Source organism: Diceros bicornis, chromosome 18, assembly GCF_020826845.1.
Source record: "Diceros bicornis minor isolate mBicDic1 chromosome 18, mDicBic1.mat.cur, whole genome shotgun sequence".
In the NCBI taxonomy this organism is placed as follows: Eukaryota; Metazoa; Chordata; class Mammalia; order Perissodactyla; family Rhinocerotidae; genus Diceros; species Diceros bicornis.
This window is the reverse complement of record NC_080757.1, coordinates 56,098,727-56,118,815: the sequence shown is the minus strand read 5'-3', so window position 1 is coordinate 56,118,815 and position 20,089 is coordinate 56,098,727. Positions and strand designations below refer to the sequence as shown.

General features: G+C 46.1%; 1 protein-coding gene across 2 annotated transcripts in view; it reads right to left on the bottom strand.

Moving 5' to 3' along the window:
• The window catches only part of SAP30BP (SAP30 binding protein), a 36,306-nt gene that overhangs the window by 13,877 nt on the left and 2,340 nt on the right, over nt 1–20,089 (bottom strand). For both annotated transcript variants that reach the window (XM_058561632.1, XM_058561631.1), the window contains exons 3-4: nt 18,237–18,284; nt 393–435 (exon numbers count right to left, since the gene is read on the bottom strand). In XM_058561632.1, coding sequence (XP_058417615.1) covers nt 393–435; nt 18,237–18,284 — 91 coding nt within the window. The remainder of the gene's footprint in view (nt 1–392; nt 436–18,236; nt 18,285–20,089) is intronic.

Genomic DNA, 20,089 nt, shown 5'->3' with positions numbered 1-20,089 from the left:
CAGTGCCAGCAGAGGCCACGTGTTTGCTCCTTGAGTACATGAATATGCCAGCAGAAAGGGGAGGAGGGGGTCTAAGGACACAGGACGGGCCCAGGGCACCAGAGGAACAAGGTCCCAGCTGAAGGGGGCCCTGAAACCCTCTTGACAACACTGGCAACTGACCAGAGCCCAGTGAAATGCACCATGAATATGCTTTTCAAAGAATAATTGTTCCCTGGGTGTCTTACCCAGACATCTTAGGAAATGCCAAAGGCCCTGAAAGAGCATGAAGACAAGGCTCCCCACAGAGCAGCTGCCTTGGCTGAAGCAGGTAGAAGCCCCACACAGCCTGCATGGCCAGAAGCCAGTGTGCTCTAGGCAAGGCTCAGAAATATGCCCCCCGGGGTACTCACCGACCAATTCCTGAGGGTCTCGCTTTTCTACTTCTGGGTTATCCTGCAAAAGAGAAACAGAAATACCAGGAGGTGAGCCCGGGGCTCCTGACCATAGTTACTCTCTTCACTGAGACCACTCACGATTTTTAAGGAAGAGAAAAGGTGAAAGCACCACATGGAACTCTATAGCGAGCCGCTGCTCTGGGGGCCCTCTGGGACCCCTGACCCTCTAATCCCCCTTCTTCCTTCATCAGAGCAGCCAGGATGCTCCAGACGCCCACTTCGGTCTCTCCTCCACAGCCTCCAGCAGGGACCAACACCCACCAATGCTGAGGAGGGCAAACGCCAGCCATCCGTCACCCGGACCCTGCCTGCTGCTCTCCCCTGGGGCCTGGCCAGCCACCTCAGAACACTGCCGCCCCTGCCTGGGACTGAGGAAGCAAGAGGTGGCTGCTTTATAACGTGAGAACCCCAAGACCAAAAAACAAAAGGCTACCTGCTCCCAAGAGATTTTTCTTACTTTTAGGTTAAGCAAAAAAGGGAGACTTGATCATAAGGGGGTAGCTCATGAACCCTGGAGCAGGCACGTAGCAGGCCTTTAATAAGTGACTGAACCAGGCCCCTGAAAGGCTCTAGCACGGAGGCAGCTTCTCTCTCTGGCTCTCCTTGGCTCACCTCTCAGCTCTCTTTACATTGGCTTTATACTCTCTCCAAAGAAAAGCCTTCTTTGATCCTTAATGCAAACTACTGCCCCATGACACCCACTTCCACACATCCTTCAGTTCTAGCCGTGTGCAGAAACCTAAGAGAGCAAAGGTTTCTTATCAGACATTTTTCTGGACTTGCTCTGTATTTCACTGCTCAAAGTAGATGCTTCACCTAAACCAAATCAACACAGAGAAGGCTACAGTCCCAGCCCCCGTCACAAGCCACGGCACAGCGGGGAGGAAGGCCTCCATTGCCCCAAATGTACAACGGCAAGAACATACTTGTTTTCCACATCTCTGGGGAAACCCAGCCCCTCATAGTTAGATCAGGGGTCTTAAGTGCCACAACACGTTACTGATCACAGCGCTCACAGGAAGTTGTTGAATCTCACTCCCTTCCCCTTTGCTTGGTGAGGGAGGAGGCAGGACAGTAACAACTCCGGAACAAGACAGCGCATGGAAACAGCTGTAGAGCTCTGTGCACGCCACTTACACGAAGACATGTTACACCAAGATAACATCTCAGAAAGGAAAGCACCAGAAGGCCACCAAACTCTCTCCCATGCTATGGCTCCATGCTAAGACCAGAGTAGTAGTTCTTAGCCCCCTTCCCCAAAAAGTCCCTCCTGATTCTGTGACAGGCCAAAACCCCCTCATTTCTTCTGAACACTGCGGCTATTCATTCGACCTGGACAGGCACAATAACCATGCCAGGCTGCTTAGCAACCCGTCTCCTCCAGCCACCCGCCCCCTGCCTATCAGGTGGGCAAAGAGGAGGCGCGGCCTGCACTGGGGTGGAGAAGGAGGCGCTGCTGGAGGATTGCCACACCAAATTCAGGTTGGTCATCAATCAGCTGCTCTACAGAGAGTGCCAGTCTCCAGGGGCCCCACAACAATCCCTTTGTAGCAGTGACTCTGGAGGAACCAACGATAAAGAGTGTGGCAGTAACAAAACATGGGACTATAAAAGGTCCTTAAATTTCCCTCTAGGGGACAGCTTTCCGGGTGCTAATTGTGGGAAAACATCAGTTGGGTACATCCTACCTCCCCTCCCTGGCCAGTTGGCTGGTCCTGCAGAGACCTGACTCGTTTACTATTCAAAGGCCCCCTGGAGATTCTTTCCAAAATGCAGAGCCAAGGAAGGAGGCAAGATATCCATGTTGGAATTCTATGTGTCTACTCCAGAGGCACAGGAAGTTAGTCACCAAACATGCAAGGTCTCTTCAAAGGGGAAAATACTTGTTTACCTAGGGGCTTCCAGGGGAGGATAAAAGGCCACGAGCCTCCCTGGAGCTTCTCGCAGCTTTTGTGACCCCGGCAATGGGAGGGGGAAGGGGTAGGGGAGAGGTGGAGATTCCTGCATTTCACAAGGTCCTTGCCAGGCTTAGCTGAGCTTGTTGAGTCATGTTTCTGGAAGAAAAGATATAATGGGGCAAAATCACAAACAGGAAGTTTTCTCTCCTCCTTCTTTTAGTCTATCCTTTCTTGGCTTGGCTCTTCATTCCCCCCAAATTAATCTCTCTCCACACACCAAAAAAAAAAAAAAAAAAAAAGATAAACTTGGTAATTGGTTTCGACTTGCCAACAAGTATAGTCCTCGCTTTTCTATCTTCATACTGTGTGTGCTCGTGCACAGACACACAAGGGCGGGGCGTGCCCAGAGCGCACCCTGAGCCCCATGGAGCTGTGACTCTTACTCAACCTCAAATCCAATATCCCAGAATAAGTCCCACCCCGACTTCCCAGCAGTGGAATCCAGCTCCATGGTCCCTCCAAGCAAAGTGATAACCAATGGAACATGGACCCAACTTTAAGCACCAGAAGATTCTCCTCCTTTAAGAGAATCCTCTAAGCCAAATGTATAGATGAGCCTCCACAGATTGGAGACCATAAAAGTCTGCACAAAGGTCTCCTGGAAAGACTTTGGAATCTGTGCTTGCTCAGATTCCCCATTTGTGTCACAGGCATCCATGGGACTTCTAAGGCCCTGGAGAATCAAACAAGGGGAATCTGTGCCTCCTGGTGGTGACAACTTGTTATGTTTTAGAATATCATTCTTCTGCCCTCTGACATGAACAAGCTGGGCTGCGAGCTTAGCTAAGCTCCTGGGTATGTGTTACTGTACCAAGGTGCCCCTGAGGAAGAATACCAATGACCCAAGTTCTTTTGGATCCTAAAGCAGCTTAACCCTACACCCTGCCCTGAGCATGAAAAGGAAGGCTTGATTACAGCCCACAACGAAGGGCCCGGAGCCACAGCATCACACGTTCTTCAAATGCAGTTGGGTCCAGGACTTCAAGCAATGCTAAGAAAGTTCAGCAAGGAAGGAGAGTTAGGAATCTGGCGAGACCACTGAGGACGGGTGTCAAATACCCCAAAGATACTTTTCAGAATGATTTACACTCAACTGTCCGTTGAGGCAAGTTTCAGCCAATGAAAGCAGCCTCAGAGGAGAAGAGGACTTGGGGGAGGAGGCCCACACTCAAGACGAAGACCCAGAGAGACATCCTCCTACCAGTCATGCCTCAGATACCAGGAATTCAGTACAAAAATTAACCAAACACCCAGGATAGTTATCTTGGAAGCCAGCCATAGCGTCAGAAAAAACATCTGATGAAGTATTTAAAATGATAGAGCTAAGGAGACAGAAGGAAGGTTCATGTTATTAAACTGCCAGTAGTTCAAGAAACCGGTTTTACAAAACCTGCAATAGGGAGAGATCCTTGCTATACCTTAAAAAAGCAGGAAGAGAGCAGTAAGGAATATACAAGTAAAAAGCAACAAGAAACCACTCTTCCTTTTCTTCCCTCAAAGCAGTGTTTTGGAATGCACAGGGGACAGCTGTTTTGACATGTATGAATCCATCCCTCTGGCTTCCAGGTGGATATTCTCAGTTGGTCAAAGTAATGAACTCTGCCTGGAAATCTATTTACCAGACAGTTGTCTGCGTCAGCCAGTAGGCATGGAGCCCACAGCCCAGAGACCTGGACAGACCTGCACGTGAGAGCACACGCCCCTCAGACACGGCAGGCAGAGGGGTTTTCACCCTGTTCATTAGGAAGGTGAAAACAAAGCATCCTACCTAGGACAGCATCTCACCTAGCAGTTCCTAGGAGAAAGGGCCAGGTAAACCTCTTCAGCTTCCTAGGTCAAGTCCAGTTAAGACACAAGGAAAACAAAACAAAACAAAATCCACAGCTTCCTAAGAAGCCAAGTGAGCAGACAGGAAAGGGAGGAAAGAGAGCACTGAGCTGGTCAAAGAAACCAAACTCTGAGGCAAGGCCTCCTCTTCCGACTGTCTGCAGCAATCCAGCCTCCCCAGGCTTCACCTGAGATGAAAGCCCCACCAAACAGGGCGTGAGGAGGCTGTGGCCGGCCAGGGGACGTCCCTGGAGAACAGTGATCGTCCCTGGAGAACAGTGATCTGAAGCTACCAATGTTGGTTTCTTAATCAATTCTGTCTGAGACTTGTAAGAACGCCACAGCCACGGCAGGGGCCTCATTCTCAGGAATTACAGAACCCAGAATGTGGTTCCCCCTGCAGAGAATACAAAAGTCCAGCCACCAATGAAACTATGACTGGAGCAGAGGAAGGAAGTAAAAACAATATGGCTCCATGAAGCGGGATAAGCTGCCATTTGAGCTGGGAGGATTTACTCAGCAGAGAAGTCCCAGGTCCTGGTAGAGAGAATGGAAGTTTATTTACAGCCAACAATGCTTCATCAACCCTTCCTGGAACTAGCCTCACAGAGCATGCTCAAAGGTCCAGCATCCAACTTGAGACAAAGCAACACAGCCTCCGGCAGCTGGATTCTGCCCCAGCTGTGGGAGCATTAGGCACAGAGAAAGCACTCTACTCTGAATAGAAGGCAAAGGGCAGCCTCTCCCCCTTGCCAGGGGGCAGAATGATATAGACTGTATGTTTTCTGTTGGATGATGTAATCCTGCATCTTAAAAGAAGGTGGCAGCAAGGGAGGCAGATTAGTAAAACACCTTCTAAAACTTATACTCTCAGATCTGGGACTGTCCAAGCAGTTATAAAGTCCTCATGATCTCTCAGTTAATGAGCAGAGTACCTACTTAAAAATGAATCCTCATTGTGGCCCGAGGCTCTGGGGGACTCCCTGCCGACATTTCAGCCTCCTCCTCCCTGCACCAGGGCCCTGGCAAAGCCCACTCCCTGGAATACCGCCCCCCACTCCCCACTCCCCACTCCTGCCTAGTAAGCCCCATTCAGATTTCAGACTTCAGACCTTGGCTCAAGGAAGCCTTCCTCGGCCTCACCTCACCCCCGCCCGGCCAACGAGGACATACGCCCCACTCTGTGCTCTCACTGTCTGATTTACCAGTGTTCCCAGCACCTGCAACAGTCAGTGTCCTGCCCACAACAGGTACTCAAACACTGAGGAAACACACACACACACACACACACACACACACACACACACACACACACACAGAGTCTCTCTCTCCCCCACTTTCTAACCGGCCAGTGGGCAGTTTTTCTTCAGTCCAGCTAAGGGTTTCATTGGCACCTTCAGCTGCACTGCTTTAACCCCTGGACTCCAAACCTGTTCAAGTCCACAGTTACTTTCAATGTGTGGACTCGATGTCAGAAAGGGAGGCAGCAGAGGAACAAATAAAGGGGCTAGACTTGCAAGAAAAGGCAGATATGAGACAGGCAGAAGCATGAAGGGGGTGGGGGGCACCAATACTGAACTAAAAAATCTTAAATCCAGCTTGCTGCTCCTAATCACTAAGACAAAAAGACAGAATTATTGTATAGTTAATTCATTTACTTACTCCACAAATAACCTATTGAGCATGTATTAGGTATCAGGCAATGGGCCAAACCCTGGGGATAGAATATGAACAAAACTCCATCTAGGGGAGAATCGTAGGTCCTATGCTAAGCACTTTAACGATGGATGTCATTTAATTCTCACGAGAGCCCCATGAAGTCATGGCAGACAATATGGCTGCCTCAGAAGCACCTGGTGTGCCTAGGAAGCCCTCTTGAAGCCATCAAAATGATAGTCAAAACAAGGTTTGCAGAGATGCACGTGCGAGTCTTTCCTGTTGCCAAGAAAGCAGCAATTCTGGAACTTCTGTCAAAATACCTCCAAGCTCCAGAATAAAATTATTGTGGCTTGACACACATGGTTGGGGGTGTGGATTGAGAGCTGACAGTAATCCCAAGGCTCAGTGGAAGGCACTGAACTCACTGCTGTGTGGGGATAGCACCCCACGGCACAGCTGCCCAATGCGGGCTGTTTTGCCCACATACACAGGAGAGCCCTGGAGAAAGCCCGTCACCAGCACATTTCCTTCAATTGTATCCTGTTGGTGAGGATTGGGCCACTGCCGCAGCACACTGCTTGCCTAGAGATAGGAAAGCTCAACTTATCAGAAAAATGGCCGGAAGCTGGGGTGGCCACTTCGGACGCAATGGACTCACCTTCACTCCCGGCTTACTGACGGGAAGGCTCAGCTCCCCAAGCAGAGAAGGTTTCTACCAGAAAGGGTTAAACCGGGGTGTCTGCCAAGACAAATTAAGCCAGCTCAGAACCGGCCTTGTAGATGGAAGCAAAGCAGGGAAGGGAAACAGTCTCTTTCTCTATCTGAAAAATTTGGCTACAACAAAGCAAACACTGCTCAGCATGGCACTGATGCTATCACACGGAACCAACCAGACTTCAATGTAAATGCGAAGCTCTGGCCGGGAGCCATTTCCAAAGGGGAGACTTTGTTATCTGATTGTTCCAAGAATAATCTCAGATCTCATTCAAGACACCTGAAGATTATGAGTTTCTTAAAAGTTGTAGAAGATGTTCAGAGAAGGCATTTCCATTCCTCTTTCTCTCTTACCCCCAGGGTGTTGGGGTGGGCTGTGTTTTCCACAGAACAGTGTCTCTGTGCTTCAAGTTGTTATTTTTTTGGAGGGGGAAGGGGCTTGGAGCCAGACAAGGACAAAGGGGACAGCTTTGTGAGGCTGAGGACAGCAAAGTGAGAGGCCCACAACTGGACACGGCCATTAAATCACAAAAGGATTATCCTGAGAGGTCAGCCGCCAAACTGAGATGTTAGATTAACATCGGGGCAAATATAACTAAGATACCAGACAGTCAGAGTGTGGAAATGCAAACCGGTCATCATCTACACATTGGTAGGAAGAGGAATTAATTATCTACAGGGCCAGAAGGAATGCCAATATCTTTAAGGTACTGCTTAGGAAAAATTTACCTAAAGTAAAGAATACAAGTGAGCAAAAGTTACCAAAGTTATAAATACGAATAAGCAAAATCCTATTGAACCCAGAAATCGCACAGCAGCATTTTAAGGGTCATGGATTAAAACAGAACAAAGGTGGGAAATGCTGGATCCCTAAGGACAGGCAGCTTGCTTTCTGCAAAAAGATAAATCCAAACTGGGGAAGGAGGCGCCCCGCCACACCTTGGTTAGTAATCCGTGGCATCTGGGCCTGAAGGGAAGGAAGTATGTTGGGGCTTGCACGGCTGTCGGGTGGATGGATTGGGCACGCAGTGGCTGCTTCTTGGCTGCAGAACCATGCAGGAGCCGGGTGGGGCTTCTGGGAGTCTGAGCTTTAGTTGACTTGAAGCAAGTGCAGTCAAGGCCCTGCTGGCAGTGCGGTGGAGCCAAGAAGGGGGGTCAGAGGAAGAATAATGGTCGTTCTTCCCCTTTGCATGAGATCATAACTTACAGAAATTACAATGTTTCTACAAGCGGTGTTCAGCTTAAGCTGTAGCCAGGCCCTCTTTGGAAGGTGGTGAGACAAAGGATTTTTCAACCTGCACAACAAAAGAGCTACTTCCACAGCCTGCCCCCTGTATCTGTCATTCTCTCTGCTGCACCCAGACAGACCCACAGACCCCAGCCTGGGGTGGGTGAGTTCTCCCCAGCATGGAAATTCCCTGTCTCCCACTTCTTCTTCTTTTTTTTTTTTGTGAGGAAGATCAGCCCTGAGCTAACTTCTGCCAATCCTCCTTCTTTTGCTGAGGAAGACTGGCCCTGGGCTAACATCCATGCCCATCTTCCTCGACTTTATATGGGACGCCGCCACAGCATGGCATGACAGGCGGTGCGTTGGTGCACATCCGGGATCCGAACCAGCGAACCCCGGGCTGCCGTAGCGGAGCACGTGCACTTAACCGCTTGCACTACCGGGCCGGCCCCTCCTGTCTCCCATTTCTGCAAGGGCAACCCTAGCCTTGTTAAAGACGAGGCATAAAGAAGGCCATTTGGCCATTCATCGTGGTGAGAGCAAGGAAATGTCAAATGTTAAGTAGGCTTGGGCGTTCTCGACAGTTCAAAGGCCTCATTGCAACTGTCAGCAATGAGTTAAGAGTGGATGGCTCACAAATCAGCAATAGTCACAGGCCATTTCCTTCTCTGGTCCTAGATGAGTCATGCTGTAATTTTTTTTCTAATCAGCACTCAAAGGATCATGGGGTATGGGAGGCAGAACATAGGGGCAGGCAGGATAATAAAACCAAGATGGAAGGACCAAGCATATAGTCCCCCTCCCACATCCTAAACACAGAACTCACTAGCTAACATACATCACTCAAGTCTCACAATAACCCCACGAGGCAGATATTATTTCCATTTTACAGAGGAGTAAATTGAGGCAAAGTACAATGAAGCAGCTTCCTGCCCAGTAAATGGCAATGCTGGAATTCAAACTCGAGTCTGTCTGACTCCAAAGTCTAGTAATAACACTTCCCAACTTCTCACCTCCTCCCTCCAGCCTAGGAGGCTGTAAATAGTAACGGTTTCTATGAAGCGCTTGGTTCAATCATTGGGGAAGGCAACATCAAAGACCAAAGAGGAAAAATACCTCTCCAGGAATGACTCTGTAGCAGGTCACAGAGCAAAAGTAGGTGTTAAAGCCTCAACTTAAGGGGAAGACTGCCAGATTTATTACCTTTTAACTATGATGATCAGGAGAAACAGTTCAAGAGTCCATGGTGCCCCAGTGAGTAATATCTGAGTTGACTTGAACGGAAGGGCTGGTCCTGAAGACTTAATCATATAAACAGCAGGCCCCTGCCCTTAGCCTAGAGACTTCCTGGGGGACTCACAGAAGAAATGCTACCAAATCCTGAACCCTAGTAAACTCTCCTCTATTACTGCATGAACAGTCCTGTGGACTTCTAACGAGAACTCAAGTTTTAAAGAATGAGCTATTTCTTCTGACCCATGTAAAGAACACGTTTCCTGTCCATCAGAGAATCTCACTGAGAAGAAATTGCCAGCATAACATTTTATTGAATAACAATTATAAAAATATACCCATATTTTGCTATTATAAATGTACTAACGTTGGATTTTATTCTAGTTAGCTGAAGAAAACATGAGAAGGACTAAAGGAATCGATGTGAAAAAGTGTGTTACCAATGATTGGTATCACTACTAGAAAAAAACGTGGTGGATCTCCACATTTTTTTAATCATTCCCCATTTGAAGGTATTTAGAAAATTAAAAAAAATTTTTTTTCTCATACCAGCTCTACTGAGATATAAATATATCATATTTGTACCATATAATTATTTTTTTTAATAATTTTATTTATTTATTTATTTCCCCCCCCCAAAGCCCCAGTAGACAGTTGTATGTCATAGCTGCACATCCTTCTAGTTGCTGCATGTGGGACGCGGCCTCAGCATGGCGGGAGGAGCGGTGCGTCTGTGCGCGCCTGGGATCCGAACCCGGGCCGCCAGCAGCGGAGCATGTGCACTTAACCGCTAAGCCACGGGGCCGGCCCCTGTACCATATAATTCTTAAGTGTTTAGTTTTTAATTTTTCATTTGTGTCATGCTAATGACCCAGACTGTAGCAACACTGAAGATGTTTATAACACAGATGGAAATAAAACCAGATGCAAAATATATATGCTACTATATAGGCAAACATAAAAGAAAGATGGAAGAATGAAAATAGTTGCACTGTTAGGATCATGGAATTAGGTGATTTTTTTTCTTTTATAAAATATTCAATCTTGCTATAGTAATAATTTGTCAATAAAAATATGCACAATATAAAAACAAAATAAAATCCTGATAGGATAACCACCAGAAAAACAGTGCCATATAACCCTTTCCATGTGAAGACCTCTAAGAAAGTCTACGTTTAAGCTCTAAGCGTTAATCTTTGCTGTCCCATCCTGAAAAGTAATTCTCAGTAGAATATTCTACAAGTTCAAGTTCTCCAGAAGCTCTCCAAGCAAAAGTACACAACGACCATTTCCAAAGGCTGGAAAGGGACTCTCTCGGTTCCTACGCCACACCACACAACCTGACCTCTTAAGTATCCTTCAAGACAAAGAGAACCTCATGCCACTTGTTTATGAAAAGCCTTAGCATCTCCTTTTCTGATTTCAAGGTCCTGGAGGTCTAGCAAACACATTCAAAGCCCAAACAGGAAAACATTCTGCTTTGCAAAGATCCTGCAGAAGCTGGCACATGTTCGGGAGCCTCTTTCCTTACGTGGTCAACAAAGAAAATCTAAAATTTCAACCTGTAGTGTTGCCCACACACAACTGCTGGCCGGCTCCTGAAAGTTCTTCCTAAAACCAGCAGTCAACAACAAATTCCTGGGAAATAAGCTCCTTGGGCAGTTTCAGTTTCCAGATCTTTGGTTCTGATACTTTAAAAGATCAACAATAATGCTGGGTCAGAGGGAAGGGGCTAGAGAGGAAAGGAAGTGAGGGAATTATTGAGTCCATTCTGCCAAATGCAAATCCTTCATCTAGACTCCGAGTCAGTAACACACGGCAGCTGAGATGCTGGACCTTCTTAAGGGAATTCAGGTGTGTATTTACAGCCACGGGAGGCAGAGATCCATCCACTCTGCTGAGCTAAGCCTCCAGGGGAGAGTGAGTGAGGACTTGACTAAGTCCCACCACTCTGGAACTTGATGACAATCTACCAATGCAGTTCTCAAACTGCCCATCAAGGCACCCCAGGGTGCCGCAGCAAACTCACAAAGGTGCCCATGATATTTAAGAATTTCAAGGGAAACAGAGCATTCCTGGAGATGTTGGATACCACACAAACTTACGCATATTATTTTTTCAAGTGGCTATTGATTTGTGAGGACAGTAATGCTCACTGTTTGGAGGTAATTACTTAATAAACAGAACTGTTAGGTATTTCTTTTGGCCCAGGAGCTCTGTGAAAAATTCCTGAGACACCAAGGGGGCCGTGAACCAAGAAAACGTGGTAACTTCTGACCCACAGGATGAGAGTGTAACATCAGACTCAGTTTTGCTGAAAAGGCTGAGCTGTGCTGACAACGGCATTTTAGACTGTGAAAAGCACGTTCACGTATATTCTCTCATATCACCCTCACAACCACCTGGGAAAGTGGGTCTCACAGCCCCGATTTCACTGATGAGCTGGTGCCGTTTAAAGGATGTGCCTGTGGTCCCACGGCCAGAGGGAAACCAGCGCTCAACCCAGGTCTTCTGACTCCAAGTCCACTGGACTGGCTCGAAGTTGTGAACACCACATTTCTGCACTACTTTTGGGACTGAAGAATTTTTAAATTGTTTTCTTTTAACTGAGGTTATACATGCCTTTTAAAAAAATGTCAGACCAACCCCTCCGTGCCCCATGACACCTGCTTGACCTAGAGACACTGTTTTGTTTTGACAGGTGTTTGCTCCTCATGCCAGGAGGATTCTCTCCCTGGGTCAAAGCCTGGACCACAACACCTGGGGGAGGCCGGCAATCCCGCCGCACACAGCGAAGCCGGCCCTCCCAGTTAGCTGGCAACAGGCTGCTCCAGCTTTCCCGGGATGGGTCATCAACGCCCGTGTTTGTTTTCAAAGGAAGGGTGTGTCAGGGACAGTAAGTGAGTGGAAATACCTTCATTCACCGGAACTGTGGGAGCGGGGAAAAAAATAAACAAGGGCAAATGTTCCAGGGCAACCGAGGTAAGACACGGACAAAGGAGAGTGGAGAAAAGGGAAGCTCATATGCCAAGGGCAACAGATGGAGGAAACACTTAGCCATCAGGCACCCCCGTCCCTGCAGTGAGCTGGACCCAGGACTGCCACTTCTAGTCTGGCTTTTTCTAGGACAGCAGTGCCACTTTCTGTTGAGTAATCAGAACATCTCAGTTGGGCTGCTCATAGAAAAAGTAAGATCAGAAAACTGAAGTTAGAGAAAAAGATATGATGGAACAGAAGTGTTGAAGAGTTCCGTTTCCTGTGGAATGCTCAGCTACCTCCTTCTAGTTTAGGGCAAACTCAGCAAACCCAGAGCCTGATCCTTGCCACCCTGGGCTGACAGATGAGGACCAAAAGACTCCCTACAGAGGTGGGTCTCGAGTTATTATCTTAGTCAAACTCTCAAATATGGGACTTTGCACTCATAGGTAACCTCAAACATCCAAGTGATAAAAATCAGGGCAATTTCCACAGTCTTTCCACCCTGCTCTTGTACTTTCTAAAGTCAACAGATAACAAAGTTAGAGAACACTCAACTTTGCTTATTCATAATGCCCAAGTCCTTTCCCAGGAAACCCCTTGGGGTTTAGCCCAACCCCAACCCACAAATTTCTTTTAGGACATTCATGACAAATGGTTTCCTAAAACTTGTCTGAAAAAGATCCAGAAACAGGAAGCTCACTACCTCCTGAAGCAGCTCGACCCACTTTTGGTCCAAGATGACAGCAAGTTTTTCATTGTGTGAAGGCAAACTTCTTCCATGTAATTCTATGCATTGCTTCCAGTTCTGCAACTGGCTGCTACCTCCCTTCCCTCACCAGACCTTCAAACAGCAGACAGAACTGCTGGCTCTTCCCCAGTCTTCTCTCCCAGCTCTTTAGCTTCTCCTGACATGATGCAGTTTTCAGGCCCCGCACCTTTACGATTCCTCTCCTCTGAGCCCACTCCAGTTTAAAACACGGAATTCAATATTCTAAAACCAGACTGGAAAATGAGCAGAGGAGGTACTGGTTATTGCAACTAACGCTACTGAACACAGCCATGTCAGACACTACTCAGCTAAGTATTTATTTATATTTACTTAGTTAATCCTCATAAAACAAATGAGACAGATTACATTATTATTATTATTATTATTATTTTTTGTGAGGAAGATTCAGCCCTGAGCTAACATCTATTGCCCATCTTCCTCTTTTTTTTTTTCCCTTCTTCTCCCCAAGGCCCCAGTAGATAGTTCTATGTCATAGTTGCACATCCTTCTAGTTGCTGTATGTGGGACCCCGCCTCAGCACGGCCGGACAAGTGGTGGGTCAGTGTGCGCCCGGGATCTGAACCCAGGCCGCCAGTAGCGGAGCGTGCGCACTTAACCGCTAAGCCACGGGGCCGGCCCATAGGCAGATTATATTATGATGCCTGTTTTCCAGATGGGAAACACTGAAGTTAAGGGACTTCCCCAAGGAGAGTTAGAATTCAACCCAGTTCTCGGACTCCAGAGCTTTAACTTCTCCCCACCACCTGGGCTGGCTCGTCTTCCTTTGGATGCTCTACTGCCTCTAATGCAGCTCAAGGCCCCAAAAGGCTAACAGCTTAATGGAGCCTTACAGAGCAACAAAAGCAGTTATCAAACAGTTATTTGATATTACAGACCCAATATGTTTGTTTTTGAAGAGTAGTGTTCTCAAAGTTGATCTGTGGGCCCCTGGGGGTCTGCAAGGTCAAAACTATTTTCATAATACTAAGACATTTGTTTTTTTCACTCTGTTGACATTTACAGGAACAATGGTAGGTAAATTTGCTGGCCCTTTAGAACAAATCAAGGCTGCAGCACCAAATCTTAGCAGTAGTCATACTTTCAGTTAAAAAAAAGCAAGTTTCACTGAAGAATGTCCTTGGTGAAGCAGTAAAAATGATTAGCCTTGATTCTTGAGAACAATTTTTTTTAGCATTTTGTGTGCTGACATGAGAGGTATGCATAAACACTTCTGCACATACAGAAGTACGATGGTTATCTTGAGGAAAAGCATGTATGTGATTGAGTTACAAGCTAAACTAGCTGCTTTCTTTAGGGAACCCCCTTTTTACTTGAAAGAATGACTCACAGACAAACTATGGTTATCCAGACTTGGGGATGTGGCAGACATTTTCTTAAAAAACAAAGCCTGTCACTTCAAGGAAAACTCTGATAATATTAATTGGCAACGATAAAACTCAAGCTCTCAAGCAAAATTAGAATCTGGAGAAATGTGTACTCCCCACTGTGAGCATAACAGCTTTCCAATACTTAACGGCTTGTCTGATGAGCTCAGCAACGTCGCTAATGAATACCATCTTTCTGAATATTATAGAACAGAATGTGCCAGCTTTTAGGAGATCTGCATAACTCAGTGAACCAATGTTTTCCAAATTGCTAGTGTCTGCTAATGTCATATCATGGATGGGTAAAAGAGCCCTTCGAAATGCAAGAGAGACTGTGGATTTTAATGGAGTACAAAAAGTTCATTGATAAGGTTTTACATTCCACGTTGCAACAAACTAACCTTTAGGGAACTACTATGTGTTAAGTTTTTTTTGTGTGTGAGGAAGATTGGCCCTGAGCTAACATCTGTACCCATCTTGCCCTATTTTATATGCAGGATGCCTGCCACAGCATGGCTTGATGAGCGGTACGTAGGTCCGCACCCGGGATCCGAACCCTCAAACCCCAGGTCGCTGAAGCAGAGTGTGCGAACTTAACTACTACGCCACCGGGCTGGCCCCTACCACGTTATGTTTTTTTTTTTTTTAATAATTTTATTTATTTATTTATTTTTCCCCCAAAGCCCCAGTAGATAGTTGTATGTCATAGTTGCACATCCTTCCAGTTGCTGTATGTGGGATGCGGCCTCAGCATGGCCGGAGAAGCGGTGCGTCGGTGCCCGCCAGCAGCGGAGCACGCGCACTTAACCGCTAAGCCACGGGGCTAGCCCAACCACGTTATGTTTTGATGAAGTATCAAAGAATATCCAAAGGTACCCAAGGGCTATTAAAATACTTCTCTTTGGGGCCAGCCTGGTGGCATAGTGGTTAAGTTTGCACACTCCGCTGTGGCAGCCCGGGGTTGGCAGGTTCGGACCCTGGGCACGGACCTATACACAGCTCATCAAGCCATGCTGTGGTAGGCGTCCCACATATAAAACCTAGGAAGATGGGCACAGGTGTTAGCTCAGGGCCAATCTTCCTCAGCAAAAAGAAGAGGATTGGCAACAGATGTTAGCTCAGGGCTAATCTTCCTCACCAGAAAGAAAACAAAAAAAAAGTTCTCTTTCCCATGGCCTGTCTGTGTGAAGTATTCTTCAAATACTTCAACCAAAACAACATACAGCAATAAACGGAATGCAGAAGCAGTTACAAGAACCTCGCTGTCTCTAAGCTAGACATTAGACTTAAGCAGACTTGTAAAATGGTAAAACGATGCCACTCTTTGTACTAACCTCTTTTGGTTTCAGAAACAGTAATTTTTCATAGAAATGTTATTTATAATATGTAATAGGTTGGTTGTTTTAAAATAAATATTTAAAAATTTTCTCAGTTTTACCTTCTAAGATAATAAATATCCATAGATAAAGCCAAAAAGATCAAAAGCTCTTGAAGGTCCTAATTTTTAATTGTGTAAAGAAAGCAAAATGTCTTGAGAACTGCTACAGTAAAAAATTAAAAGCAGATCTTAAAAAGCCAAAGTAGGAAGGAGTGCCATCTAGTGGGAAAGACAGTTATGACATCAATCCATTTGCTAACAAAATAAATGACACCTCCAGCGACATGTCCTAATGTTAGAAACTTCACATAATTACAGTAGAAATATTCAAAATTAAGGGTTTAGAATCCAAAAATATTGTTAAGTATCAACTGAAATAAAACTTAAATGTGCCAGAAAAGTTCCGGGGTCAAGAGGGGTTTGAGGTGGAGGCCGCCACCTGCAAGACAGTGAGGCCAGCTCAGGCAGGAGAGGAAGTCAGGGCCAGGACTAAGACAAGAGGAGTGCAGAGGACTCTCGCTGGGGACTGCTTTTAGTTCTTGGAGATGCCATGAGGACTCGTGGTCTTTCTGTCCTCCTGGTGGGTCTCTTCTAGTCACTGGTGACTGGAGGACATCTGAGCTGGAGAGCTCCGTCTGACCCCCTCCACGCTCACCCTCCAAAAGAACTACATCAAGTTACTTTGAGGGCTAGATTTTGTGTTCTGATTTCCGAGGGCTCCCCAACATGAACAGAAATCGTTCCATGAAAATTTTTCTTTCCACAATCAGACTTGAAATTCAAATGACTGAATGAAATACAGTAAAGCACATCAGTCAAGGAGCAAGTATAAATGACAGGTCTTTCCAACCTTCATGTGGGACTGAGAAAGGGGAGGCTGAGCACAAAACACACATTAACAAACTTCCCAATTCTACCTTTCTTTTGCTCTTCTCCCTCTTTCATAAAGACCTGTCATTCCCAAGGGATTTGCTATTTGTATGTATTCCAGAAGGGGTGACAGTTAAGTGTACACACCCTGCTCTCCAGCCAACTTCCCCAAGAGGCTGTAGCTTCAGGCAAAGGCCAGCAACTATACACATCAAGGCTCCAGGGCCCACAAACCCTCCTTCCCCTCCACAACTGAAGCCCCAACACTTGCAGTTCCCTGGGCTGTTACACACAGGCTCTAAGGCCCACACACCCCAAATACTAAGACAGAAGACGAATACTAATACTGCTGACCATTTTCTTTCTGCAAGCCTAAGCAGAGCTGTGAGCGTCCTTGATCCAGGCCACGTCTACCCTCCTGCTAGTAATGCTCGGATGAGTTCTTAATCCTGGATGCCTTACTCGGCATAGAAAGGAGCTTGCATTTGCAGTTCCTAGGGTTCAATTTTTTTCTTTCTCCTGCATGCTGGTGCCAAAACTTTCTTTCTTGGTAAAATGTTTTCTTATCTGCATTATTCACAGCCTTTCACAGGTTTATTTCAATGGCTGCACATAGTTCTATCCAACCACAGAATCAGTTTAAATTTGGAACAGGTCACGTTATATTTTCAGGTATACTACTGTTTTTAGATTATAACTGGGAACAATTTTCCTGAATTCTACATCACTTTGAAGGCTTCAGTTGGTTTCAAAGCAGTTTTTTTTTTGCTGAGGAAGATCGGCCCTGAGCTACCATCCATTGCCAGTCTTCCTAGTGTTGCTTGAGGAAAATTGTCTCTGAGCTAACATCTGTGCCAATCTTCCTATTTTGTATATAGGACGCCGTATGAGGAGTGTACAGGTCTGTGCCCGGGATCCAAACCTGCAAACCCTGGGCCGCTGAAGTGGAGCGTGCAAACTTAACCACTATACCACCAGGCTGGCCCCTCAAAGCAGTTTCTAATCACAAAACTTGGTCCCTATTCCCCAGGCCTAGAGTGATGGAATTAGTATTTCTCTTTGAAAAAAACCCTTTGTCCCCTAAAGAATGTTTCCTCAACGGGTACACTTGTACTAAGGCCCAGTGCACAGCACAGCAAGCCTACCCAACATAAGGGGGGGCGGTTCTTAACCTTCATCATAAGAGGTCAAGTAGTGTGACAGGAAAACACTGCTAATTACTCTTGGCTGCTACTGGGATGGAAATAAAAGAAATGGCTATGCTGTTTCAAAAAAGACCATTCTGTACAGTTTATCCAAGAGTGGGAGGGCACAAGCCTGGGAAAACAAGGATTGGGGGCAGCATCCCGACAGCTGGGGAGAGACCCTCATTTCGTCTGACTCTCTCATGGCCCTTCTTCACATCTAGATGACTAAAGAGAACCCAGAGTACAAGGGCAGCTCTTATGGCTTCCTGATTCTAGAGACATTCCCACATCTAACCCACCTGCAGGGCAGTGACCCCACCAAGCACACCTGGGTGCAGAGCACAGGTGGGCTGCTGCACTTAGCTAGGCCGCTCGCCTTTCTAGTCCGGACATATGGCACTATCTGTGAGGCTGGAAATCCAAGCTGCCTCAGGACTTACTCATTCCAAGGTGGTCTCCAGGTTTCTTTATAGCTGGTTTCACCCCATAAAATTTACAAATGGTTGTGTAGTGTGTTAGTGGGAAAGATCTTGACCAGACATGTGAACTGAGCCATAATGTTAAAATGCCTTATTCGCATCCAGCCACCCCGCCACAGCCAACACCAAATACCTTTGGGTCATCAGCCTCAGGTTTTTCAGTCTCTGAATCGTCATCTTCCTACAAGACAAAGAATTTAGACGATTAAGCTTAAAGGAGTGGGCCTGAAGGTTCTCACATGCATAACTAGGGGTTCGAGCAAATATACCCCGCCTGGGTCATCCCACTAAGAACCCCTCCCCTACCATATGACCTAGAACTGGAGAAAGAGAAGGGAAAAACGAGATGTTTTGGGGGAAATAAAAGAACACCAGTGGCTCAAAGTTGTTACTCCAGCAATGCCATAGTCTACATTAGTGAAAATGCCTGAGATTAAAAATCACATACACAAAAATGGAGAAAGGTTGCAATATACTTCAGAAAAGGATAAGACAAGGCCCCATAGGATAAAACAGGCATAGTGTTTCCCATGAAATATCAATTACTTAAAACCAGGAATATGAACTTTTATTCCTTCTTTGCCTTTCATAAACACAAATACATCAGACTCAGACCTACCGTGACATCGTTCACCATCACAGTGCTATGACCCACACACAACAACACCCCAGCACTTCAACCAGTAGCAGCTGCATCAACATGAATAGCAGGAAGGCAGGCATCAAACGACCAGGGCAAGTGACCCGAGAAAGGCAGGACTAAAGGACACTGTCCAGCCTTTCCTAAGTTCCATTTGAGTAGGCCCTGCCTCCATCCAAGCTCTCACAGAACTGCCATTGACACACTCTATCCAGGCTTGTTCCTTATTCAAACGGCCTGCCTGACACAAAGCACCATGTGGGCAAGACATCCTCCAAAAGCATGCACTGGCCTCGCACGAGCTAGCCCACCATTTCACTGAATGCTAATGAAGGTCAAAGATCAGCTACTCTGATAGGTAGCTACACCCATATCTGTTCCACTACCCAGCACACTCCCAAAGCACCGAAGCCTTTAACTTAACACCCAGGAACAAATTAAGTTTCATTTGAAACTGCTTTTTTCAATTGAGCTACACTTTAACCCAAACATTAAACAGCACTCCAGATGTTAATATAAATATCACCTGAGACGCTTGAACAAACTATACTGATGGGTTTGAGATTTAACTGTCCTGTAAGGTGCCAGTGAGCCAAAAGTTTTAAATGCAATCTCCATAATCTCCTTAATATTAAATCAATCATGCCAAATAATCAGAGATGTAGCTAAGCCAAATACAGTCACATTTTAGAATGGCTATATTGGGATTTAATGAGAGGATTTTACTAAAATATGAAATAAAGCTTAAATATGATGAAAAGTCTAAGCAAAGTAAATGTGGAATGACACTTCAAAAACATATATCATGCAAATTTATTGAAGAAAATAGTTATGGATGTTAAGCCAGTATGTATGCACTTAAGAAAAGTTAGGAAAAGAAAACAATTTGAAAAACTTTTCTAAACAATTTCAGTCAATTCTGAATTATCAGCATTAATGGTGAGGTTAAGGGCATGAAAATATCTCCCAAAAGAGTATAAAATACAAAATGCATTTTTGTTTAACTTGGAAAGTATTTTAATTCTAACACTTAAATATCAACCTGTAGGGCCAGCCCCGTGGCTTAGCAGTTAAGTGCGCGCGCTCCGCTACTGGCGGCCCGGGTTCGGATCCCAGGCGCGCACCGACACGCCGCTTCTCCGGCCATGCTGAGGCTGCGTCCCACGTACAGCAACTAGCAGGATGTGCAACTAGCAGGATGTGCAACTACGACATACAACTATCTACTGGGGCTTTGGGGGGAACAAAAAAAAGGAGGAGGATTGGCAATAGATGTTAGCTCAGGGCTGATCTTCCTCACACACACACAAAAAAATCAACCTGTAATAAAATTTTTCAAACAAATA